We start from the raw sequence: 26,453 nt of genomic DNA on the forward strand, positions 1-26,453 counted from the left end.
GATGGACCCTGACAAATATCCAGTCCTCCTTGGCTTAAAGAAGGTCCCTCTTTTACAGCGTTTTGATTCAGGAAAGTGTGAGTTTTAAGATGAGAAATGGAGAGGCTCTTTCTTGGAGATTCCTTGGGAGGGAAGAGCAGTTTAATTATCCATGGTAGCTGTGTGTTCAGAGAGGCCAGAACCTACCTCTCCCTCCCACAAATGAGAAAGGGGAGTGAGCAGGTTGCTCTCAAGCAGAGCTGAACTGAACTTTCTTTACTCGTTCCTTCCAGGACCTGATTGTTCTCCGCGATGGGTTCAACCTGCTGCTGCCCAAGGTGAGAGAGAAGTGGTGTGTGCAGCATCCTGCGGGTGGATACAGCTGATGGCCTCTGGGTGAATGATGTTTATCCTAGTTGGTCTCTGGGTGGGTGCTGGTGAGGTGGAGTTCCTCTGGGACTTGGACACCCAGGAAAAAGTGGCTGACTACTGTGGCGTGGGTGGGCAGTCCTTAGCTCCATGTGATCTCTTGCCTCTCCCCAGCCTCCCCCAAGGCCTCTTGATTCCTGAGGGGTTGTATGGAAGTGGGAGGGTCTGTTGAGCCGGAAGTGGCTTCATTTTACTTGTCCCAGTCCTGAAACGAGAGAACTAAATGGTTAACCACTCACCCAGCAGGTGCTGGTGGAGGTGGTAAACAAACTGGACTGGCTATTGTTACAATCTGGTGTAACCATTCCTGTGTGTCTAAGTTTTACAGAGAGCAAAACTTGTGCATACAACCTCAAGTGACATAAACATGAAGCTTCATAGTGGCTGTAGAAATTGATCTGTTAAGTTGTTCTATGCTTCTTAATCCGTTCCCCACCACTATCATGCTTAAGCATGTGTCAGCGCTGTGGCAAGACAGTTCAAGGTTCACTTGTAACTTCTCTCTACATTGCAATTCCTTTTCTGACTCTCTGACTGTTTTTTCCCATCCCCCACTCTCATCAGCTCGCCACGGTGATTAGCCGGCTGGCTGATTTTGCTGAGCAGTATGCTGCCTTACCTACCCTGGGTTTCACTCACTACCAGTAAGTAGCCCAAGAACTTTTCCTTTAATTTCATAGTCTACTCATTAGATGGAGGGTGCTGCTGCTGCCAGTTCTCACATTTCTTCCCCTCCCCCCCCACCCCCTGCCCCGGATCAGTTGAGCTCTCTACCCTGTGTCTCAAGATCCAGCAGCACTGAGTTTGAAAAAGCGATAGAATACTTGTCTCCTTTTACACTAGGCAACTGAACCGCAGCGCTCTGCAGTGGCTCCCTTTGAACCTGTGCTAAAAACAATGTAACTGCTAATGTAAATGGTAACAAAACCACTGTTACAGAAAGCATGGTTGGGACTTGTGCTTGGATGCCAAGTTCCTGTGACACTTCCTGTCTATACTGTCACTTAATCTGTTTTCAGTTCAAAACAGCAGTTCAGAAAAACCTATTGCTAGCAGCTGTTTGATTCCTTAACATAGAGAGGACTTCATATGAATGAGGCTTGCTTCTGCAAACTGAACGTGGTTCAATCATGTTATAACTACAAGACCTGTCAATTCTCATGTTTCAAGGCAGGGTGGATAAAAATCCATGCTTTTTTAAAAAAATAAATAAATAAATACATAAAATTTGCTTAAATTATTTTTCTTTTTAATATAAAATATTTAATATAAATGTGTTTAAGCTTAAATTTATTATAGTCTCTTAAAACATTTAAATAAATACGCTGAATCCATGACCCACTTTGAGTTAAAGACTGCTTCTCTATATAAAGAAAGAATCTGGAGGGGAAGGAATTTAACTTTTGAGGTTAATAAATATGGCACAGTAGGTCATGTACTGTATTAAGGGCTTGATCCTGTGGGGGATCCAGGAGCTGTGCTACTGAGTGAAGAGACTTGACAAAGTTATCACAGGCATTGGGTCCAGCCTCTGACTCCAGGAGACACCATCATGTATCTCATCAGGCTTATCCATTGAACCCATCTGGGTGGTTTCAAGCTCCTACTTTATAGCTTCTCCACACCTGAGCTTTGGCTCAGTTCTCAAATTATGAATATTTATACTCCAACCACCAGCTCATGGAAAAACACTGATCTGCCTAATAACTACCAACCCTTGCTTCTGGATGGTTCTGGGCACTTCAGGTAAATGGCCTTGCTCTGTCGACTTGTATATGCACATGGACAGATACAAACAGAAATCCGTTAACTTCTCAACTGCCTCCCTCTCTGTCTCTAAACAAATAAAATACTGCAGTGCAACAGGCACATAGGTTATGTTACCAGAAGTCTTGGATTGTTAGTTCTTTTGTTTTTCTGGGGTAGGAGTAGGGTAAGTGAGATATGTAACGAGAGAAGGAGCAGAGTATGCAACCAGAAAGGCGCAACACTTGTCAAAGTAGGACTCTGGGAAGAAGGGGCAACATTCTTCAGTGTAGCTTCTAGTGTTGATTTTAACACCTAGGAACTGGAGGGGGAAAAACGGCCATGGCTGCAAGTTCTAAAAAAGAACCTGTTTGGGAATATATTTCAAGAAATTCCTGTACCTCTGGGTAAAAAAGTAACTCATGGCAACTGTGAATGGAGCAAGAGAGATGCAAGGCCTGGTTGCCAGAATAAAACAACATTATGAAAATTGCTCCTCAGAAGACAGTGACTTTGAAGATGATGTGCTTGAACAATCTGGATCAGCTGGTTAGTAAACTTATTTTTGCACCATTTTTTGGGCTGCCTTCCATGTCTCACTATGCTAATAATGATAACTTAGATTATTGTCATAAATGTGTGTTTTTGGTAGATTACTTATGAATTTCAAAATGTTTATTCAAAATATGATTGGTATGTTAGTTTGTTGTGGGAGTGTTTGTCAATTAAATTTTTACTATTACTACTGGACTTTAGAAATGATTTTTATTGTTCCGTATAATCAAATATCCTAGGTGAAGATTTCCTCTTTAAAAGTAAAGTTTTATTCGTCATTTATGAATTTTAACATTTAAAATATGGTTTTTTCCCAAGTTGTTTGGTATGTTGCTAGAGATAAGGGTTTAAATAGATTAAGATTTGTATAATTGACTAATTGTTTGCCCTGTAAAACTGAGTTTAGAATAAATACCATTTAAACGGTGGTACAGACAGCTGCAGTAGGAGAAAAATCTTTCATTTACAATCTTTTTAAAGCAGTGCCGTTAGTAATAACGAGTGAGTGAGGGTGACTTTTTTACCTTTTTGTTTCAGGGTCTCTGCTTAGACATAAGGAGTTGTGAATGTCCATCATCTGCAATGTCCATAATTTCAGTGTCATCTGCTGTTACCACCAACAGTGCTGCAACTAAACGTACTTCAGACAAAAAGAAAGGGAATACTTGTGGCACCTTAGAGACTAACCAATTTATTTGAGCATAAGCTTTCGTGAGCTCCAGCTCACTTCGTCGGATGTTGAGCTTATGCTCAAATAAATTGGTTAGTCTCTGAGGTGCCACAAGTACTCCTTTTCTTTTTGCAAATACAGACTTACACGGCTGTTACTCTGAATACTTCAGACAGTAAATTAACTGCATCAGAACATGCTTTCTTCATCATAATCCAGTTAAGAAAGGCATGAATTTGCCATCAGGACCAGCAAATTCCAGGAAGACTCCGTAAATGAAAAGATTGCACAGTTTTCCCTTTCATGTTGTTCAGAACAAATATTTCATTGACATGGTTCAATCATTACAAATATGGTACACTCCATCTAGCAGAGCAGACATTGCTGAAAGGTGATTGTGAGAAGGACATTGAACAGTGTGCAAAAAACACTGATGGGGAAATCAGTTAATCTGATGCATGGAACAGTGTACACAGTGCTCCAGTAATATGTGCTTATATGACAACAGAGATAGGGTTGTCTCTTACAGAAACAATTGATACAGCAGGAAATGCCCATGCAGCAAATACTTAAAAGAAGTAGCAGTAAAAGGTATAACAAACTGTGAACAAAAATTCAAGTGTCAAGTATGTAGCGTTGTCACAGGCAATGAGGCAAATGTAGCAAAGATGAGAAGAAATCTAGAAGATAGTGATGGGAACCTGAAACTTATGACACATGGGTGTGCCGTGCTCATTTGATGCATCTTTTAGCTAAAGAGTTGCATACAACTTCAAGAATAAAGGAAAAAGTAGTTAAAGTTGCAAAATGCTTCCATAACAACCACTTTGCTCCAGCTTCACTGAAGAGAATAGAAGCATTTAAACTAATTCTCCCTCAAGATGTATGATGGAAGTCAGTGATTGACTGTTTTGAGCTGTTTATTTAGAACTAGCCTATTCTGAAGATAATTTTGTGAAGAAAATTGAGACAAAATAGATGGAACTCTCACAGCCAAAGTATTCAACATCGGACTAAAAGGAAATGTAGAAGATTTGATAAATATACTGAAACCTATTTTCATAGCCTTGGACAAACTACAGAAAGATTGCTGCTGAATTGCTAATGCTGTTAAAATTTGGAAAGAACTTTGAGATATTGAAGAGAGAAATACCCAGCACCAAAATTAAATTTTAGGCAGTAAATCGGATGGATCAAGCATTTACTCCACCTCATTTTCTTGCCAGTATTCTCAACCGAAAGTACCAGGTAGATGCCAGGCTGCTGAAGAAGATGCTGCTATGACATGAGCATTGAATAATCACCCATCAATCTTGCCAACCGTAAGAAATTTCAGGCCTGGAAGTGAACCATTTAAGCAGTACACGTTTTATGATGCTTTAAAGAAAGTTACACCATTGAACTGCTGGAAGTCACTAGCTAAGCACCTGGAACCAGAGTCTGTTGAAGCGCTAAATCAGCTTTTGACATTAGTAGCCTCTTTTGCAGGCACAGAGAATATGTTCTTCCTTTGGACTAATTCATTCAAAGTTCAAATTGATTGGGAGTTGAAAAAGCAGAAAAAATTGTCTCTCTTCCAGTCTAGGAATAAAAATGAGGAGGGAGGGCATAAAATTTACTAGTTTTAAAAGTTTGAAGGAAAGCCTAAGTAACTTAGCAGACTGTTATCTCATTTTCAAGAGACTTAGACTGTGTCTGCACTACAAAGATAAGTCAACCTATGTTAGGTCGACTTAAAACCCCCGCATTAATTACTGCAGTGGCTGATGGCCACACTATCCTCCTTGGATCTGTGGTGCGCTCCTTCACCAGGAGCGCTTCCACCGACCTAAGAGGAGCAGTGTAGAGATCTGAGAACCTGGTCTAGAGATCTGAAAGCCTGATCTCAGCTCCACTGGGAGCCTGGCTGCCCCACAGGCAACCGGCAGGCTGCCGCCTCCCCGTTTCTCACCGGGAGTGGGAGGGAAGCCACCGGGGACTTCTCACCCTGTTCCCCGCTAGGAGCAGGAGGGAAGCCGCCTCAGGCTCCGCCGTGATATTGACAAGAATGACAGCTAACAGCCACTCTAAGGAATGCAGACACTGCATTGCCTTAACTACACTGACGTAAGCCCTGCACCTCTAGTTGAGGTGGTTTTATTATGTCAGCATAGCAGGGGAGTTACATTGGCAGGAGGAGCATTTCAGTGTGTACACCTCTGCGGTTTTGTCAACAAAAGCTGACTTCTCTCAACAAAACTTATGTACTATAGACAAGGCCTAAGGCGAGTAGTAATTTAAGCTCCAATCACTTTCACTTAGGTATATTTGAAAACTTTCCCAGGCTGACTTGAAATACTCAGCTTAATTCACTGGCCACAATTAATCCCTCTATTCCTTTAGTACATCATTTGGTTGTAAATGTGAAACGTGTTTTGATAAGAGAAGTTGATATATCTAAAACATTTAAGGTTTTCTTTAATTAAATTTTATATGCTGTTTGTTTAATTAAACCAGTTACCATCCTAATGCAGCTTGACACAAATCATGAGCAAAAAGTTAAGCATCTAGTACAGAGGTGGGCAGACTACGGCCCATGAGACCTCCTGCCCAGCCCCTGAGCTCCTGGCCCGGGAGGCTAGTCCCCAGCCCCTTCCCTGCTGTTCCCTCTCCCCCGCAGCCTTAGTGCACCACGACACCGGTGCAATGCTCTGGGCAGTGCAGTTGCAGAGCCGCGGCCTGACCCGGTGCTCTGGGTGGCACGGATGTAGCGCCACCAGCCACCGGTGCTCCAGACAGCGCGGTAAGGGGGTGGGGGGGGTTGCAGTCAGGGTCGGGGGTGTGGATAGGAGACAGGGCGGTCAGAGGGCAGGAGTCCCGGGGGGGGGGCAATCAGGAATGAGAGGGGAGGGTTGGTGGGAGGTCCAGAAGTGGTTAGGGAGTAGTGGATGGGGCAGGAGTCCCGGGGGAACCGACTGGGGGTGAGAAGCAGGGGGGTCAGATAGGAGGCAGGGGCTGGGCCACACCTGGCTGTTCGGGGAGACACCGCCTCCCCTAACTGGCCCTCCATACAATTTTGGAAACCCGATATGGCCCTCCAGCCAAAAAGTTTGCCCATGCCTGATCTAGTAAATAAGCAAAATATCACTTACTATTTTCTAACATACTAAAAATTTATAATAAGAATCTGAAAATATTTGTTTTGCTTAAATAAACATATATAGTTATAGAGTCCCCTCCTAGGTAGCAAAAAGATGTACTGAACATGGTGTAAAGGCTCTATTTAGTTGTAAATCATGTTTTAAAGGCTATATCAACCAATGAGAATGCACCTTTCTTTAGAAAATAACTGAAGTACAAATGGAAAAGTTGATTAAAGTTGATCATTTAAATTGAAGCTTTCTACTTGGTGACTTAAATTGCTGATTTAAATCAATGCACCCTGTTCTAGGGCATAAGCAGATTACTATCCGGAAATATTTCTCCCATGTTATAAGATTGACACAAATCATGAGCAAAAAGTTAAGCATCTAGTACAGAGGTGGGCAAACTACGGCCCGCGGGACCCAGCCCCAGATACAACATTCTGTATCATGGAAAGCTTATGCCTTTTCTGTGGTACATCTGGCATTGGCTACTGTCAGGGGATTGGATTGTTCTAGAATGGCAGTTTCTCTCTGTTGCTCTAGAGAATATGGTTCATTCAAGAAGAATCAAGATCTGGACAAGAATGTTGCTGAAAATGTGGGTTAATCTGCTGCTGCCAGGGACGGCAGTTGTTTACTCTCAGGACTTTACACTACGGACCTTGATTTAAATCTTATTTTTCCACTAGTGGATGTGGTGTGGGACAGCAGAGATGGGGAAGGTTAGGACTCTTCGTACCCAGATCTAATGTCCTTATTGCATAGGATATCACTCCTGAAGAAGAGTGAAGAAAGCATCAATCCAAGTGTGACCCTAAGAGCCCCTTTATACTAACTGGCAAAGGGCACCTTCAACACACTGTGGTCAGAATATTTAGCTAGTGTCTTTAAGGTATCATATAAAAATTGGTGACACAGTGGTCATGAATATAATTGTGCAATGTACATACAGTTTATGTATAGAGCTATGTGTGTATGCTGGAAATAAGTTCTTGAAATATGTTTTGGAAGCAGTGAATAAACAAATCTGCCTTTGACAAAGGAATGTGGATCTGCCTGGCTTGATTACAGGCAGATGACAATGCAAGTACATTTACATACAAGGTAACAAAGCAATCAAGTTAACAAGTGGTGGTGGACACAGCCTGGTGAGCACATTGAGGAACATGTGAAAGTCTGAACCCCCAGGAAGGTTTCTTGGCTCTTCAGGCAGTGACCGTAGACTTTGGGAAATACAAGGAGAGCAAAAAGACATTCTATTTATCCATCACATAGGGAACAAAGGGGATAGCAGTCTCTGATTCTGTTAACTTTGGATCCTTCTGCCGAAAGGGCTGGAGATGATGCTAGCTTGATGTAAGTGAGAAAGCTGTTTAGACAAAGATTATAGCTTGCTAAAATTGAGTCTTGGACACTGAAAAGCATGTTTTGTTTGTAACCATTTCCTTGTTTTTTCTACTTAGTATCACTTAAATCTCTGTTCTTATTAATAGCTTATAGTAAAACTAATAAGTTTATCTCAGTGCTTTCATATTAAGGTAAAGAGTCTCTTTGGTGAGTATTGGTGTATGTATGTCATCGCTGTCCTTGAACATCAGAACTAGGAAAGGGCCAGTGTGACATCATCCCCCTCTCCTGCCAACCCCCCAGTCTCTTGTATTTGCTCAGCTTAAGCTGTGTATGTATTATTGATATCAAGCATAGTCCTGGGAATAGTTACTGAACCATTGCCACAGATCCAGCAGGGGGAGCACTCAATTTTTTTTTTTAAATCTTCTGGAAATTGTCACAGGAAATGGAGAATTCACTGGCTAGGTGGACTTAAGTATACACCACCATCAGTACAACAATATTTAAAAGTAGATCAAATTTCTGTCCAAGTAACTCCTTGTGAATGGAAGACAGAATCATGGAACTGAGAAGATTTTGGGGAGGGCTGGGGAGGAAACCTATTAAGTTACATCTTGTCTGCCTTCTTGCTCAGCTAATGCAAGATTTCTCCATCCAGTTTATTCTCCATAACACTGCCCTGGCTAGTTTTAAATGTCACAAGCAATGGTGTTTCAGTAATTTCCAAAGAGTGATCTAATACGCCTTGCAGTTAGGCAATGTCTCCTGATAATCATCCTGAATTTCCTCTTGGGTCAGTTGAATTCAATTAATCCAATTCATACCATCTTGTGCATACAGTGAACCATTCTTCTTCCTTGCTGTCTGCCCCCTTCAAATTCCTGTTGGCTGTGATCATATTCTTAGTTGTCACTTAGGCAAGATGTACATTTTTAGTTTATTTTTCTAACAACTCTTTTTATTACATTTTTAAAATATCCACACACAGAAAAACATACAAACTATAAAGAACTTCTCATAATATATTAACCATTTGCTACCTAACCTTAACTATTACCTGAAATATTTAATTATATATAATCTGAACAGTTAAATTATAAATCATTTGTATTAAACAATTTACGAAAACAATTTTGATTATAAAAATCCAACTAGTTATAGTAAAATTATTAAAATAAGGTAAAGAATAGAAACAATATTCCGAAGAAGGGGATAGAGATGGTGAGGAGGGGGAACTCAGAGTGGGGCCCATGCTATTAATAGGATCATTCAGATACTAACAGGAAAGCATTCCATATCTGAGAATTTTTTCAGTATACAATTCTTCCCGTAGTTGCCAAGCTTATTATGTCTGTGCTCTAGTCTTCAGTTGTTGGCTGCTTTTTGATTTCCATTTTTGTAGTACGTTTAGCTTGTAACACAATTTTATTTAATAGGAAAAAAATAACTCTGCAGTTAAGTTCTGCCCAAAATATACAGGGATAGGAGCATTACCAGAGCACATGGGTTAAGTTAGCATCTGCTGAATTACAGTGCCAACATTTGTCTGATTTAGTGGCACCTGTTTTGAACAGTGAGAGGTGTCCAGTATTGCCTCCATTTTCTGCTGGATTAATCTTAAGTGGAGGTTCAAAAAGCAGTTCGGAGCACTGACTAAAATGTGTTTCCATTAGCAGAGAATAATTGGTCTAGTTCCTCCTTCTATTTCTTTTTTAGGGAATCCATGTTTAATTCAAATTTGCTGGCCAAGTATGTATATATAGTGTTGCCGTAGGTCTTGGCAATCTGGATAATATTTGGAGAAATGAAAGCAGTTCAGGTGGGTCAGGGTAGCTCAGGCATTGGGGCGAAACAGGTGGGAGACGGCATGTTTGAGTTGGCTATACTGCCGCCACTTCTTAGTCTCTAGACCAAACCTTCCTTTTATTATTCTAAAATGGAGGAAAGTATTATTTTCAATAAATTGATGGTCAAAATCCCTTTTCAAATCCATCTGGCCAAAGTTTCAAGTTACTTCAGATAGAGGCCTTGGTATATAGAAGGTGGCAGGGGGGAGTCTTTAAATTTCAAAGTGGTATGCCAAGTATTTCTGGCTGCCACAACAGTTGGTAATTGCTCTTTAGGGAATCTGTGGTAATCTGAGTGCAGCGCATTGGAATGGGTAAAGAATCAACCAATTCTGCCTCCACCTGGAGTCTGGGGCTGTACAGCACAAAGAACACAGCACTGTGCTGCTTGGCTAAAAATTGCCTTACCATAAACGGTGAAGTTAGGAGATCTAAACTAACCTGTATTGACAGAGGGCTTCTATCTTTGGAAGGATGTTCTGTTACAAGCACCCACAAGAAAGACCTGAACATGTTGTCGATTTCAGTAAAATAAAAGGAATATGTGGGAAGGGGGGAATTCAGAATAAAAAGTGTCCTGGGAAGTATCATTCCTCCACCCCCACCCCTGAAGGGAGAGGGGTAGTGCCTTCCATCTGTTTAAAATGTTTCCTGACTGCATGATTAATGGGGCTAGGTTAACCTTGACTATGTTTTTAATTTCCTTAGGGAACAAAATGAAGATCTCGTTAGATCTAGCTGGAAGTAGCTCTCCTATAGGGACATCTAAATGTCCCTATAGGAGAGCTACTTCCAGCTAGATCTAACGAGATCTTCATTCCTTCTGACTTACCCTAGTTAATCCTGTAGCCAGCGAATTTTCTGAAGCTATCTATCGTTTGTAATATTTGGAATAGACTGACCTGGGTTTTTAATAAATAGGATGTTGTCTGCATATAGAAGGATTTTTGTCACCAGAGTTCCTGATTTGATTCCTCGAATACCTTGTTTCAGAGTAGCAGCCGTGTTAGTCTGTATCCGCAAAAAGAAAAGGAGTACTTGTGGCACCTTAGAGACTAACCAATTTATTTGAGCGTAAGCTTTTGTGAGCTACAGCTCACTTCATCGGATGCGTGCAGTGGAAAATAGTGGGGAGATTTATATACATAGAGAACATGAAACAATGGGTGTTACCATGCACACTGTAACAAAAATGATCAGGTAATGTGAGCTATTACTAGCAGGAGAGCCGGGGGGGGGGCTGAGGGGGGGAACCTTTTGTAGTGATAATCAAGTGGGCCATTTCCAGCAGTTGATAAGAACGTGTGAGGAACAGTGGGGGGAGGGGGAGCGAGAGGGAGAATAAACATGGGGAAATAGTTTTACTTTCTGTAATGACCCATCCACTCCCAGTCTTTATTCAAGCCTCAGTTAGTTGTATCCAGTTTGCAAATGAATTCCAATTCAGCAGTCTGTCGTTGGAGTTTTTTTGTTCAAGAATTGCCACTTTTTAGGTCTGTAATCGCGTGACCAAAGAGATTGAAGTGTTCTCCGACTGGTTTTTGAATGTTATAATTCTTGACGTCTGATTTGTGTCCATTTATTCTTTTACGTAGAGACTGTCCGCTTTGGCCAATGTACATGGCAGAGGGGCATTGCTGGCACATGATGCCATATATCACATTGGTAGATGTGCTGGTGAACGAGCCTCTGATAGTGTGGCTGATGTGATTAGACCCTATGATGGTGTCTCCTGAATGGATATGTGGACACAGTTGGCAACAGGCTTTGTTGTAAGGATAGGTTCCTGGGTTAGTGGTTCTGTTGTGTGGTGTGTGGTTTTTGGTGAGTATTTGCTTCAGGTTGCGGGGGCTGTCTGGAAGGAAGGACTGGTCTGTCTCCCAAGATCTGTGAGAGTGATGGGTCGTCCTTCAGTTTAGGTTGCAGATCCTTGATGCGTTGGAGAGGTTTTAGTTGGGGGCTTAAGGTTATGGGTAGTGGCGTTCTGTTATTTTCTTTGTTGGGCCTGTCCTGTAGTAGGTAACTTCTGGGTACTCTTCTGGCTCTGTCAATCTGTTTCTTCACTTCAGCAGGTGGGTATTGTAGTTCTAAGAATGCTTGATCTTGAGATCTTGTAGGTGTTTGCCTCTGTCTGAGGGGTTGGAGCAAATGCAGTTGTATTGCAGAGCTTGGCTGTAGATAATGGATCGTGTGGTGTGGTCTGGATGAAAGCTGGAGGCACATAGATAGGCATAGCGGTCGGTAGGTTTCCGGTATAGGGTGGTGGTTGTGACCATCACTTATTAGCACTGTAGTGTCCAGGAAGTGGATCTCTTGTGTGGACTGGTCCAGGCTGAGGTTGATGGTGGGATGGAAATTGTTGAAATCATGGTGGAATTCCTCAAGGGCTGCTTTTCCGTGGGTCCAGATGGTGAAGATGTCATCAGTGTAGCGCAAGTAGAGTAGGGGCATTAGGGGATGAGAGCTGAGGAAGCGTTGTTCTAAGCCAGCCATAAAAATGTGGGCATACTGTGGGGCCATGCGGGTACCCATAGCAATGCCGTTGATTTGATTTGAATACCTTGGTGTTCCCTAATTAGTACTGCAAGTGGTTCTAATGCCAGATTGAATGGGAGTGGGGAGAGGGAGCATCCATGTCTACTTCCCTAAAACAGAACAAAGGTGGAAAATATTACGCTGTTTCTTAGGGTACGAGAGTTGGGATTGAAACATAACAGCTCTATGAAATAAAGGGTTTCCCCAAGTCAAATGTATCCAGGGTAAGAAACAGATATTGCTAGTTCATTCTGTCACGGGCTTTCTCTGCATTGGGTGAAGTGATTGCATGGGAATTTGTAGCATGTTGATGGAATGCCATAACATTAATCAACTGATGTGTTATCTGAACCATGCCTTCTTTAACAAATCCCCCCTGATTTGAGGTGAACCCTATCAGTTGTTACTTTTTCAAGCCTCTTAGGCAATATTTTTGAAAGTATTTTTATATCCGTATTGATTAAAGAGATGAGTCTATAGCTGTTACACTTTTGCGCTTCCTTACCCGGTTTAATTAGTACAGTATTTAGTGCTTACCTCATAGTAGAAGGTAATGTACATCTTTGTAAATGTACAACAGCTTAGGGTCCAGAATTTCTTTGAGATTTTGATTGAATTCTATCAGTAGGCCATCAGGGCTCAGGGTCTTGCCGAGACCCATTTCTTTCCTGGCCTTGATTATTTCCTCTGATTGCAAGGAGAGGCCAGCCTGCCCAGCTGCTCTTCTGAGATCTGTGGGAGGTTAAGAGTTTTAACAAAATTATTCAGTTCTTCTGGGTCAAATGGAATTTCAAAAATTGATCACTGATTGTGATTAGCAGTAACCTGCCCTTGTTCTGATTTGATTGATACTATTCGGGACTTTAACCTCTCACTTTTAATCTGTATGTAAGAATTTTCCCTGCTCTCTCCCCCGACTCTCGGTATGTTTGAGTCTAAAATGAGCAAATTTGGCTCGTGCTGAAGTCAGTCTGTTTTCTTTATACTAGGGCTGCCAAGTGATTTAAAAAATAAATCGTGATTAATTGCACTGTTAAACAACAATAGAATCTCACTTATTTAAATATTTTTGGATGTTTTCTACATTTTCAAATATATTGATTTGAGTTACAACACAGAATACAAAGTGTACAGTGCTCACTTTATTTATTTATTTTTATTACAAATATTTGCGCTGTAAAAAACAAGAAATACTATTTTTCAGTTCACCTAATACAAGTACTGTAGTGCAGTCTATTTATCATAAAAGTTGAACTTTCAAATGTAAAATTATGTACAAAAAATAACTGCATTCAAAAATAAAACAATGTCAAACTTTATTGCCCGCAGTCCACTCAGTCATATTGCTTGTTCAACCAAACACTCAGACAAAAAGTTTGTTCACAATGTCACCTGCAAGTGAGAACAGGCGTTCACATGGCACTGTTGCAGCTGGCATCACGAGATATTTACATGCCAGCTGCGCTAAAGATTCACATGTCCATTCATTCTTCATCCACCATTCCAAAGGACATGCATCTAAGCTGCTGATAATCCAAAGCAGTGTGCACCGACACGTGTTCATTTTCATCATCTGAGTCAGATGCCACCAGCAGAAGGTTGATTTTCTTTTTTGGTGGTTTGGGTTCTGTAGTTTAGCATATCTGGCACGTAAATACCTTGCAATGCCAAATACTTTGCAATGCTGGTTACAAAAGTGCCATGCGAATGCCTGTTCTCACTTTCTGGTAACATTGTAAATAAGAAACGGGCAGTGTTATCTCCCGTAAATGTAAACAAACTTGTTTGTCTTAGCGATTAGCTGAACAAGTAGGACTGAGTGGACTTGTAGACTCTTAAGTTTTGCATTGTTTTGGTTTTTTTAGTACAATTTTATGTAACAAAAAAATCTACATTTGTAAGTTGCATTTTCTAGCTAAAGAGGTTGCACTACAGTACTTATATGAGGTAAATTGAAAAATACTGTTTCTTATTTTTATAGTGCAAATATTTGTAATAAAAAAATAATATAAAGTGAGCAGTGTACACTTCGTATTCTGTGTAACTGAAATCAGTATATTTGAAAATGTAGAAAAATATCCAAAAATATTTAATAAATTTCAATTGGTAGTCTATTGTTTAACAGTGCGATTAAAACTGCGATTAATCTCTTTTCTTTTTTTGAGTTAATCACATGAGTTAACGGTGATTAATTGACAACTCTACTTTTAAGTTAACACTGGTATATGGAGTGGGAAAGGCCATCGTTGTCTCCTTTTAAGAAAATTTTGTCTTCTTTAAAATGAACTGCAGTCATCCCTCTCAGGCAGAGGCCTTCTTTTTAGAAACTTTTTTTTCTCTCTTTAATTATTTTTTGACCCACACATACTCCCTGCTCCATTCCTTGTGGCCTTACCACTCAGTACTTTCAAGGCCTCTCTTTTACTTGCTAGTTATTTCTTTAACCAAACTTAAGCCAACTTTAAGTCTCTAATTTTATATTTGCTCTACAGAGGAGTAGTTAGCACATTCTAAATCCATAGCTGTAAGTCATTCAGTTAATTCCAGGAGCCAATCCTGGCTAGCTCTCTTCCTACCTACTGAGTAGGAAATTATCCTACCCCTAATAAAAACTTAGTGTATCCCTTAGGGTGGATCAGGATCACTCTGTGTCACTTGTTTTGAAGAACAACAAAATTTCTTCAGTGACAAACATTTTCAGAACTATATCTTTCAAAAGAAAAAGTACAGTCTCCATCTTCTTCAAGTCCAGTTTGTTTTGGGAGGGGAAGATTGTAGTAACGCTGGTGCATGATCAGAGGTCATGATAGACTTGATTTCATTATTAAGCAGTGAGTACATCAGAATCATAGAAATTAAGAAATCTGTGTGTGAATATGTGGAATGTGGGGAGAAAAAAAAAGCAAAATCTTTCATTGTGGTGGTCTGCAACCAACATACATCTTTTAACCCCAGTTCTTCCATATAATCTTCTGTAATGTTTTTAGCATGTGATTGTATATGTTGGGGCCGGCCTCATTTATCTAAAAAAAGTGTCAAACAGCTCATTAAAATCTCCTGCTATGATGATTGGTTCTAGTGGGATATTAATTTTGGAAAAAAACTTGTTTAAAAACAATTGGATCATCTTTATTTGATCTATATACATAATCATACAATAATTAGGGTATATAGAGTCAGAGATCATAGCCTTCACCACCAAAAATCTACCTTCCTTATCTTTATTTACATCCAGAATTTGTAAATTGAGTCTTTTGTGAAACACTATTGCTGGACCTTTGACTGTGGAGGAGAAATTGTTAAATATCCATTCTCTCCTAAATTTCTCTGCCTCTAAGCCATTAAGGTGGGTTTTCTATAGGAAGATAATATCTGCTTTTACTGTTTTTGGATTAGTGATAATTCTTTTTCTTTTTAATGGGTGATTGACCCTTTTGATGTTCCAAGAAACACAAAATATATTATTAGCCCTAAAGAGTGCTTTTAGGTCAAATATCTCTCTATCAGGTGCCTGAATAGTGTCATTGCTTGGGCCATTGTTAATTCCAGATCTAGGAAAGTTATATCTAAGTTCCCCCTCACCACACCAGGGACATGAAAGGGAATGGAAAGGGGACAGAGTAAGACAGATCAGTGAAGCTAAAAGATTGATCATTTCTTTTTCTCAGTTTTTCTAAGTTTTCCAAAACTACATAATAAAAAATACATAACTTAGGTCCTGTTTCAGTTTGAATAAGTCTAGGAGGACTTACGAACATGTGCCTTGTCACTCTCCTAAAACACCCCACCCCCAACAAAAAAAAAAAAACATGGTGTAACTGGATTCTTTCTAACATTTTAAAGAATAAATAGTTTCATTTCAGGGGAGGGCATGGTTTCTGAAGGAAGATTAGCATCTAAACTGAAGAACAAGTCTATAGTCATTTAAATCATATTCTGGCATAACTGGATTATCTGTAGATGAGTTCATAAGTAGAACAGTTCTTAAACTTTTCCCACTAGAGCTTTGTCCATGTTGGATTATAGTGTGAATGCCATTGCTCAATAGTTAATTACATCAGCAATGTAAATCAACATAACATATATTTCAACTCATTTTCCAAAAATAAAAACTAAAGAAAAGAACCTGAACTAATACTACTGAAAAAAACTGACACTCATACTAACACATTATCAGTAATTTGGTAAATCGTACCCAGCAATAATAACTATTCTTGGATAGGTTTCAGAGTAGCAGCCTTGTTAGTCTGTATCTGCAAAAAGAAAAGGAGCTTATGCTCAAATAAATTTGTTAGTCTCTAAGGTGCCACGAGTCCTCCTTTTCTTTCTTCTTGGATAACATTTTAGAAGATCACATTTCTTTACAGTTGGGGAATTGAAAAGATTCATCCTTAAACTGAAATTTTCATTACATTGTTTAGATCTGGAATCCTGTAGGTTTAGGGGAAATGGATTGAATATTTCCAGATTTACTATAAACCTGAAATATAGAAAATTAAATGGGGATGAAGGAAAGTAAAATTGTTGATGCAAGGGGGGGTTGAAAAAGGTTCCAGGGGGAGGGAAGGTGCCTCTAATAGAAAACAAAATCACACATCTCTGTTGAGCCTTGCCAATCCATGCATGTAAAGAGTCCCCACATCGGGTGAAGCTGTTTACTTGGAGTCAGGGTCTCAAAGGTGGGTGTACCCCAGTACATTGGAATCATCAGGGACAGGGAGGTAGGGTAGATGTAGGCAAAACAGGTGTGGCCCTATTGTAGCACTCCAACTTCCCAGCAGCAGCAGCTGGAACCCGTGCCTGCTTTCCGAGTCCAGCTGGAGCGCCAGCAGGGGCATAATTCAGTTAAAGATGAGATCCTTGTCCCCACCATCTTGCTCCCCAGCTGTCTCCCTCTGCTGGTGAAACCAGGGCACTTCAAAGAAATGACACCTGGGAAGGAGGAGATAAAATGGTGGATTTGCCCTGTACAGTTTGTTGTTAGATTGAGAACTGAATTCTCTCACTGCAGTGACTGATCTGCTAATGTTGTTTTAATGCATCCTGGCTGTATTTTCTATGGCGTGGATAGATCTATTGAATGTAGTCCTCTCTTTCCACCACGTCCTTAGTGTAATCAAGGAAGATCATCAGCCTATGTCCCTTTCATGTTAGGTTTTTCAGTTCAGAGGCTTTTTTAAGAATGAGTTCCTTAGTATTGCATGTTTAAAATCTAACAATTCTGGCCTGGGGCTTTGCATTTGGAGAGGGTTTGGATGCAAAGGAGAGGTGGGCTCTCAGTATCTAAGTTCTGATCAAGAGAGAGGAGAGAAAAGCACGGGCCACATGGTAGGTAAAAATTCCACAGGCCTCCCTTTTCCAGCCCTTGTGGGAAACCTACAATTCTCAGATTTTCTCCATGATCTTCCCTTGAGATAATTAACCTTACATGTAGTGCTTTAATAGTTTTTTCCTCTTCCTTTGGGTTATATTCATAGTACTGACTGTGTCTTCTAGTAAGGAGATTCTAGCTTCCTCTAGTCCTAATGCCAAGCCTTGCAGATTAGCTTGATGTGTGCTAGTAATGTATTTGATCTCCCTTATAGCTTCAGATAGGTTTCTTAAAATAGTCTGTTCACTCAATTTGTTTTAGCTAGTCCATAATTTAATCTCCTGTCAGAGGGGTGGCCTCTCCCTGGTCAGCCATTTTGGCTGCAAGAGGACTGTCTGACCGCTTCTGCTTTCTAGGATGTTGCAGGAAGTCTGGAGATGGACCAGCATCCATAATGGTATTAAATTTAAAGAGTTGTGGAATAAGATCTGATGAATATTTGATTTAAAGAAGCTATTCGTTTGATGCTGGTTGTGTATTTCAGGAGGTGGGGAAAGGAGCTGCAAAACTATACCACCACCATCCCCCTAGTGGCTCCCAGATGTCCGTATATTTAGCTTTTAAATCTCTTTTCCATAACCTGGCCTTTCAGTTTCTTCGTTACTGTCTCTTATCTCAGACCCTTCAAATTTGAAAGGAAGGAGTCATGATGGTTCTCGTTACAGTGGTATCTGAGTGCCTGCCTTCCTAGCGAGGCTGTGCAAAGACTGTGTGCAGGTGGTGACACAATGACAATCTGCCTTGGTTACACTCAGGCCTGCACAGCTAACCACAGTGGGGAAACGCTGCTGCCTGTGGATCCAGGACCTGTGCATGGACCTGCGGAACCTGGAGCGGGCTCGAGACGACTTGCGATTTCGTGGTGTAAAAGGCACCACTGGCACCCAAGCCAGCTTCTTGCAGCTGTTAGAGGGAGATCATGATAAAGTGAGTCATCAATCCAGTGATCAAAATTCCCAGTAAGCGGGTTGAGAAGATTGACTTTGTGGGGGAGGAGAGGGTCTAGGTCGAATAAGCATGGACACAGTGGGTCACTATGAAGGTTCATTGGCAGAGCTCTGGGAGAGCAGAATTGTAATGGTGGGGGTGCTTCAGGACAGGGTTGAGGTGTGCTGGCAGAGCTCTAAGTGGGTTCAGAAGGGTGGGGGAGTTGAAGCCTTTGTATTTTTGTCCTCTGTCAGTATCCCTTGAACCCTGCATGTTTGACGCTTCAATCGCTACTTTCTGAGATTCCTGTCTGTTTTTCTCCTGAGGTGGAGGAGCTGGACAGGCTGGTGACTGTGAAGGCAGGATTTAAGCGGTATGTGAAAAGCTTGCTTATTTTGAACTCTAAAATATGCCAAGGAGAATTAATAGCCTGACACCTTCTCCCACTGTCCACAGCAACACAGGTTCTTCTATCCAGCTAACTTCCTTCCACTCTGTTGGGCTTACATTTAGAGAGCACTTTCACCTGATTCTGTTCCTTTCCAACCCACACTCCACAATGTAGCTCTGCGAAGGAAACTCCACCTCCCAGCTAGGTCTCTGTTTCTACTTCTCTCCCTTACACATTTTTCACCCTGTCAAAGTATGGGCTCCTGTTCTTCCTCCCTTGTCGCTGCATGCCAGCCCAAGGAGCACAGCAGCATGAATCAAGTGTCCCATCAAATGTGAATGAGAAGCCAGGAAGTCAAGTGAAGTATTGCAGGTCAAGCCACACATTGGTGTTAGCCAGGCAGAGCTCTGCAGCATTTGTGCCCCTGCAGCATGCATTCTCACTCAGTCCTATTTTAATGGTGCTGGTGTCCAGAGGGCTTTATCTTTGGTTTTTGTTTCCAGAGCTTATCTCGTCACAGGGCAGACCTACAGCCGCAAAGTGGATGTTGAAGTCCTATCTGTGCTAGCCAGTCTAGCAGCATCCATACACAAGGTGAGGTCCTTGTCTCCAAACTCAGTATGGAAGGGAAACATTGTCAGTCTAAGGGGGTTGGGGAGGGAGATCCTGATGTAGAACACTTTCCACAGGAAACATGAGTTGGAGTTCAGTGCTTAAATGTTCTCTGCTCTACCAGACTATTTCTTCACTGGATGTTTTGTCTCAGATATCAGAGCACCAGGAGAATCCCATACCTGTTTTCTTATTTGAGAGTGGTGGAAAGGGTAAGCACCTTTCTGTATACGGTGCTATAAAATCCCTCCTGGCCAGAGGCAAAACCCTTTCACCTGTAAAGGGTTAAGAAGCTAAGATAACCTCGCTGGCACCTGACCCAAAATGACCAATGAGGGGACAAGATACTTTCAAATCTGGAGGGGGGGGGGACGGACAAAGGGTTCGTCTGTCTGGATGATGCGTTTGCCAGGAACAGATCAGGAATGCAGCCTCACAACTCCTGTTAAATTAGTAAGTAATCTAGCTAGAAATGCGTTAGATTTCCTTTTGTTTAATGGCTGGTAAAATAAGCTGTGCTGGATGGAATGTATATTCCTGTTTTTGTGTCTTTTTGTAACTTAAGGTTTTGCGTAGAGGGATTCTCTGTGTTGAATCTGATTATCCTGTAAGGTATTTTACCATCCTGATTTTACAGAGGTGATTCATTTACCTTTTCTTTAATTAAAATTCTTCTTTTAAGAACCTGATTGATTTTCTCATTGTTCTTAAGATCCAAGCGTTTGGGTCTGTGTTCACCTGTACCAATTGGTGAGGATTATTATCAAGCCTTCCCCAGGAAAGGGGCTTGGGGGGGATATTTTGGGGGAAGATGTCTCCAAGTGGGCTCTTTCCCTGTTCTGTGTTTAAAACGCTTGGTGGTGGCAGCATACAGTTTCAGGACAAGGCAAAGTTTGTACCTTGGGGAAGTTTTTAACCTAAGCTGGTAAGAATAAGTTTAGGGGGCCTTTCATGCAGGTCCCCACATCTGTACCCTAGAGTTCAGAGTGGGGAAGGAACTTTGACAGCAAGTAACATTAATTCACTTAGAAAGACTCTAAGGGGGGAGATCCCAAGCAAGATAGCAATCAAATTTGTGTTAAAGCTAATCCAGTTAGAATAAATGCCCTCTCTAATGGAACATGTTTTAAAATCTCACCATTTCCTCCCGCAGTACGTTCCTCCCATTGAATTGCTTCTCTCGCGGAGATACATCCTTGTGGGATTTTTCCTCTTTGATTATCCCCACGCTCTCCCTTGCCTGCACTTCTGACTTGTGGTAGTTTATCCTGTCTTATTTAGACTGTATGTTCTCTGGTCAGTGAACATGTCAGTGTTTAAGCACAATGTGGACTTAAATTAGTAAACATTGATACATAATTTATCTTCTCTCCCTTGACTGTTACTGAGTCTTGTCATATCTCAGTAGGACAAACATCCCTTCCTTCTTCCCGATTCTTTTGACTTGAGCTCTTTAAGTATAAATTAGGAAGTTTCAGAAAAATTGCAACCCCTATGGAAATTGGCCTCTGTCTTCTCTGAGGTGCTACCCTGTCAGGAAACCTGATTGCAGCTTTCTGGTTGTCTAATGTGGATATTGATGTGATTAATTTGTAATATTGATTGAACCTTAATTTTTTCATAAGAAGTCTGAAGCCTTAATTTTGGAGTTGCTCGCTTTTTGAAGGGAATTATTTTCTTTCCCCCAAGCTACTCCATGGACATAAACACACAGTGTCCTCGGACACACTACCTAATACCAGTGAGGACAGCTTTGTTCATTTGCTCTTGTTGCTTTTTTTTAGATCTGTACTGACATCCGCCTTCTGGCCAACCTCAAGGAGATAGAGGAGCCTTTCGAGACAGACCAGATTGGTAAGAGTGGCAGATGTTGATTCGTAATACATGTTCCAGTTAGCTTATCTTTTTGTTTGTCTCGGTGATCTCCGCACCAGCGCCTTCATCCCAGCAACAATAATGATGTCACTGGCATAAATTGCTTTTAATTAAAAAGTTAATTTTTTTAATCTGTCTGTGCCTGTCTAACAATTTATTAACAAGCAAAATCCAATGTTATGCCCAAATAAGTCAAAGTGCAGAAATAATAATGCCCTTGCTCCCCACCCCAGCACAGATGAGGGCCTGATTCTGAGAGGAGCGGAGCACTCTCCACTCCCATTAAAGTTAATTGGCTCAGTATTGCTGTCATTTGTATATTAACAAACTTGGAAGAGTAAAACCAGGCTGGAGCCTTGTACTGAAATCAGTCCCTGATGTAGCTGTGATGTATATAGAGAAGGGGAGAGAACTCCAGAGCTGTGAAGCTGGAACTGAGAAGGCCCAGCCACCCAAGTTGATGTTGTAGGATGAGTCAGCATTTTTGATCCTCACCCACGTCCGTTACCTCAGCCATACTAGAGCGACAGGCTTTTTAAATATTGACAGGTCGTTTTTTAAATATTGAATCCTCAGACTTTCAGTCACTATCGCTGCAGGTTGCTGACTTTCATGGGTAGGCCATTGAGCAGACATGCAAAATACAGCACACTAAAGTAGCTCATCCTCATTTTTCTTTTATATTGATAAAGTAATCTTTCAGGGTTAGGAGTTAAGGCCCCCACTTTCTCCTCTGCAGGTACAGATACAGTTCTGGTTCGGGGGAGGTGGTTTCGAAAAGACCTGCATAGTATGATGCAGTGTTGGTCCCAGAGTATTAGACAAGGTAGTATTAGACAAGGTAGGGGAGGCAATATCTTTTATTGGGCCAACTTCTGCTGGTAAGAGAGACAAGCTTTTGAGCTTGAAGAGATCCGTACAAGCTCAAAAGCTTGTCTCTTTCACCTCAGAAGTTGGTCCAATAAAAGATATTACCTCTCCCACTTTGTGGCTCTGCATAGTATGAATCAGACTGAAAAGTGAACAATGGATTTTTTTTTCTCTTGGGAAGGCCAGTATCTTTGATCTCTCCTCTTCTGTGTGTTTTGTCTCCTGCCCTCTTTTTACCATCCCCTCTCCCCATATTTTTCTTGCCTGCAGGTTCCAGCGCCATGCCTTACAAGAGGAATCCAATGCGTTCAGAGCGCTGCTGCAGCCTGGCTCGCCACCTGATGACTCTGGTCCTGAATCCACTCCATACAGCCTCCGTGCAGTGGTTTGAGCGCACCTTGGATGACAGCGCGAACAGGTCCATCCACGTGCTCCACAGCTGGCCAAGGGGAGGGTAGTGAGCAGAGAAATCCTAGTTTTTGATGAAATAAAGGAAGAGGCTGGCTTTAGAGGCTTAAAACTGGTTTGGGGTAAATGTTCTCCTCTCACTCAATGCAGTGCTTAGAAAGGGCTTGTAGGGAACAATACACTGACACATTTAGAATATAGTATTTTTAATCTACACCCCTCAATTCTGAATCTCATGCTGGCAGACACCACTTTATGAAAAGCAACATCATTAGAGGACATTGGGAGTCCAGCAACAGAGGCTGTAAACTGACTTCTCTCTTTGAGTAAGGCAATAATCAATGTTTTACACAGTAAAGATCCTCTGAAAAGGAGAACAGCAGTACCTGGGAATGGTGCAGTAGCCATGGGTAAGGGTAACACACTGCTCTTCTTGTCCTGGCCTGTCCCAACAGCAGGTGCTGTAGGTTGCTCCTAGCTTCCCCAGTTCTGGCCTGTCCCAGGAGGAAGTGCCTATAAAGAATAGTTCTGGCTGTTGGGAGGGGGAGTTGCCATCTAGAGAGACGTGTGCAGGTGCTAGGGGTTGAGTTAGGCTGCCTCATTCTTTTTTGCTAACCCAGACACCCTGGTTACGTTTGTTTCACAGGCGTGTGTGTCTGGCTGAGGCTTTCCTCACAGCTGACATCATACTGAGCACGCTGCAGAATATCTCCGAAGGACTTGTGGTGTACCCCAAGGTAAAGTAACAGAACTTATGTGCAGTCCTGCATCCCCGTTAGCACTGCGAGCCTGCAGAAGAAGCCATCCCACTCAGAGCATTGAATTCTTATCTGCTGGCTCAGTGATTATTCCTAAGGGCTGCCGAGCCAAGCTGTCCAGTTTCTCACCATGGCACTTTTCTTTGCTCTACAAAAATCAGAGGGCTCTTGAAGAAATTAAAACGCAACAAACTTAAAACAGATCAAAGAAAATACTGTTTTCTGAGGTACACGACTAACTTGTGGAACTTGCTGCCACAGGATATGGTTGAACGAGCTCTCTTACTAAGATTCAAGAAAGTGTAGGCAATTACATGAATGTGACTCACACCTGCAGTAACATTAGCTAGGATGAAATTTCAACATTTCAGTCTTATTATGTTTATTTCTAGATTGGGTCTGGAAAAGGTGGCTTTTGTTTTGTTTTTCCCCATTGTACAATTTGGGGCATCATGGGGCAGGAGTATGGCAGGAAATACCTGATCGGATCTACTGATTGTCCACTCCAGTGTGGTAGTGTCTGTTTCTTTTCATTTTTTTAGGTGATTGAGAGGCGGATCCGACAGGAGCTGCCCTTCATGGCCACAGAGAATATCATCATGGCCATGGTGAAAGCAGGGGGTAATCGCCAGGTATGTACCCAGTTAGGAGGGTCTGATGCTCACTACCAGGCATCATACTCTTGAGGAATGGGGGTATATAAAAATTTGGAATTATTTTCCCTCTCTCCGTTGGCAACTCCTTGGTCTACCAGAGCTGTTAATCTTATGATTATGTTGCAGGGCCAGTCTTCTCCCAGTCATTTGGGAAGGGAGCAGCTTGGGGGAATTCTTATTCATTGTTAGAAGCTCTGTGGGAGGGATATCTATCCACCTGTGATGTAGCGAGCTGTCCATTATTTATTATATTAGATTATGACAGCAGACTCTAATTCTTAATTGGTGGTTGCAAAGGCACCTAGTGCAGGATGGACGATTGTTTCTGGAACAAGTATGGCAAATTGAATACCTTTTGAAAACGAAAATGCTGGGGGAAATTACTGCTATAATGAAGATGCTAAATAAGGCTGTACCGAATGCCCATCCAGGTGACACCTCACTAGATACCTGCCCCACAAAATCAGTATAGTGCTTTTTTCATTACTCTTTACGATCCTTCAGCCAGTTTTTAATCTAGGAGACAGGCTTCATATCAGATCCATTTGATTTGAGTCTCTGTCTCACAGCAAGTGTTACTGAATATTCTAATACAATCCGAACACCATGACTGTATGTTCCCATCATCACTAGCTTTGTAGTTCAGTCTAAATCAGGTAATCAGCTTGCTTGGCAGGATTCATTCTTAATAAATTCATGCTGCTTATATTTCCACTTGCCTCTAGACAATAATTTCCCCCTAAATATTAGTTTCACCGTTTTATTATTGACAGAAATTAGACTTGCAGGTTGATAATAGTGAGTGGGATTTTCAGGTTGTTTAAGTGAGTTAGGAGCTTTCAATTGGACTTGTGTTCCTAACTCACTTAGACATTCCTGAACACTCCTCCCCTCCAGTTTGGCTTGGGCCAGTGTACTTGCTTTTTGTAACTTACTTAATTCCCTTAAGGGGCTGTTTAATTGCAGTGTAGACGTCTGGGGTCTGGCTGGAACCCAGGCTCTGAGACCCTCTCTCCTGGCAGGGTCCTAGAACCCAGGTGAAGTCCAAAATCTATGCTGCAATTAGACAGCCCCGCAAGCCCGAGTCAGCTGACATGGGCCAGCCCTGGGTTTTTAATTGCAGTGTAGACATACCCTTGGAGCTAACTTTATTCTTATTTATTAGTGAGCCTACCTTCTCTCTAGTACTATTTAGCTATAGTTAAATACAGTTATAATAAAATCTCCTGTTGTTCCCATTAAATCCTTGGACTAACTTCAACTTGTTCTGCTTTTGTGCTCTCTTTAATCCAAGTGATCTCCCACAGATCCTACCAGGGATGATCTTCTCTTTCCAAGCGAGGAGATGGGGACTCATTTGCCTGTATGGTGCTGGCACCATCACCCTCACCTCTGGACCCCATATAGAGTGCTCTAGATCTGCAGTGGGGAACTGAGCGGTCCACTGGAGGAGCAAGCGGGCCATTGGCAGTATGGGGGTGGGAAGGGCATTCGTCAAAAATAGTCATCTTAGGTGGTGGAGTCTGTTGACATGGCTCCACTGGAGCTACGTGGGTGGGGATGAAGGCCAGTGTGGAGGTACAGGGTCTTTGTGCAGACACCCGTGCCTGGCATTGGTTTTCCTAGGTTTGGAGACTGGCTGGCGCAGCCTTTTCCATTCAGGGGCATTTCTTTAAGGGAATCCTTATGGATGTTACCTCCCCCAGTGCCCCATCCTGTAGTATTTTCCTTGGAGGGGATATTTGGGGCCCTTTTTTTTTATTTTTTTCCAAATAAACCTTAACTCACTTTGGGTAACTGTGTTCTCCCTGCTTGCTAAGCTGGACAGTTTTCTTCTCTTCCTTTCCAAATTTGCAAATGTTTTGTGCTGTTAAACTTCTGCAATGTACCCTGCACCTCAGGGGCAATTAGTGGTGGATAAGGAATTCCTGCTTGCCCGGTTTATAGAATGCTTTGGGAACAGTCGTGATGATTTTCCAGCAACAGACCATAGATGGGTTAGAATTACTAACAGTATCCCACAGTGTGTTCCTAAGGAAGGGCTTGAGGGAGTGGAAAGAGTTCACCATCTTATTTTGTGGGTGTAGTATAACTAAACAAGGAATGTATTTATAATTCAGACCCTTCACCTCAGGGGGAAAAGTTTAAAGGATGCACTGTGCAGCGCACGTGTGCGCACACTGTGCTGTGGTGAAGCGGTGATTGGCCTTAAATAGCTATGATACAAACTTTAGCTGTTTCATTCCTATGCTATGGAATACAACAGCCTATGACCAACCTCTACCCTCCATACACCAGTGAGTCAGCTGGCTTGAGGTGTGCTGTGAGTAACGTGATGATGGCTCTCTT

General features: G+C 41.8%; 1 protein-coding gene across 2 annotated transcripts in view; it reads left to right on the top strand.

Annotated features, from left to right (window-relative positions):
* ADSL (adenylosuccinate lyase) overlaps positions 1–26,453 on the top strand; it is a gene marked incomplete at its 5' end in the record, with an annotated part of 46,379 nt that overhangs the window by 19,229 nt on the left and 697 nt on the right. For both annotated transcript variants that reach the window (XM_084646773.1, XM_084646774.1), the window contains 9 exons: positions 273–317; positions 973–1,052; positions 18,363–18,534; positions 18,861–18,907; positions 19,429–19,519; positions 21,322–21,391; positions 22,553–22,700; positions 23,337–23,427; positions 23,991–24,080. In XM_084646773.1, coding sequence (XP_084502899.1) covers positions 273–317; positions 973–1,052; positions 18,363–18,534; positions 18,861–18,907; positions 19,429–19,519; positions 21,322–21,391; positions 22,553–22,700; positions 23,337–23,427; positions 23,991–24,080 — 834 coding nt within the window. The remainder of the gene's footprint in view (positions 1–272; positions 318–972; positions 1,053–18,362; positions 18,535–18,860; positions 18,908–19,428; positions 19,520–21,321; positions 21,392–22,552; positions 22,701–23,336; positions 23,428–23,990; positions 24,081–26,453) is intronic.

Source organism: Lepidochelys olivacea, assembly GCF_965140295.1.
Source record: "Lepidochelys olivacea isolate rLepOli2 genome assembly, chromosome: 1".
In the NCBI taxonomy this organism is placed as follows: domain Eukaryota; kingdom Metazoa; phylum Chordata; order Testudines; family Cheloniidae; genus Lepidochelys; species Lepidochelys olivacea.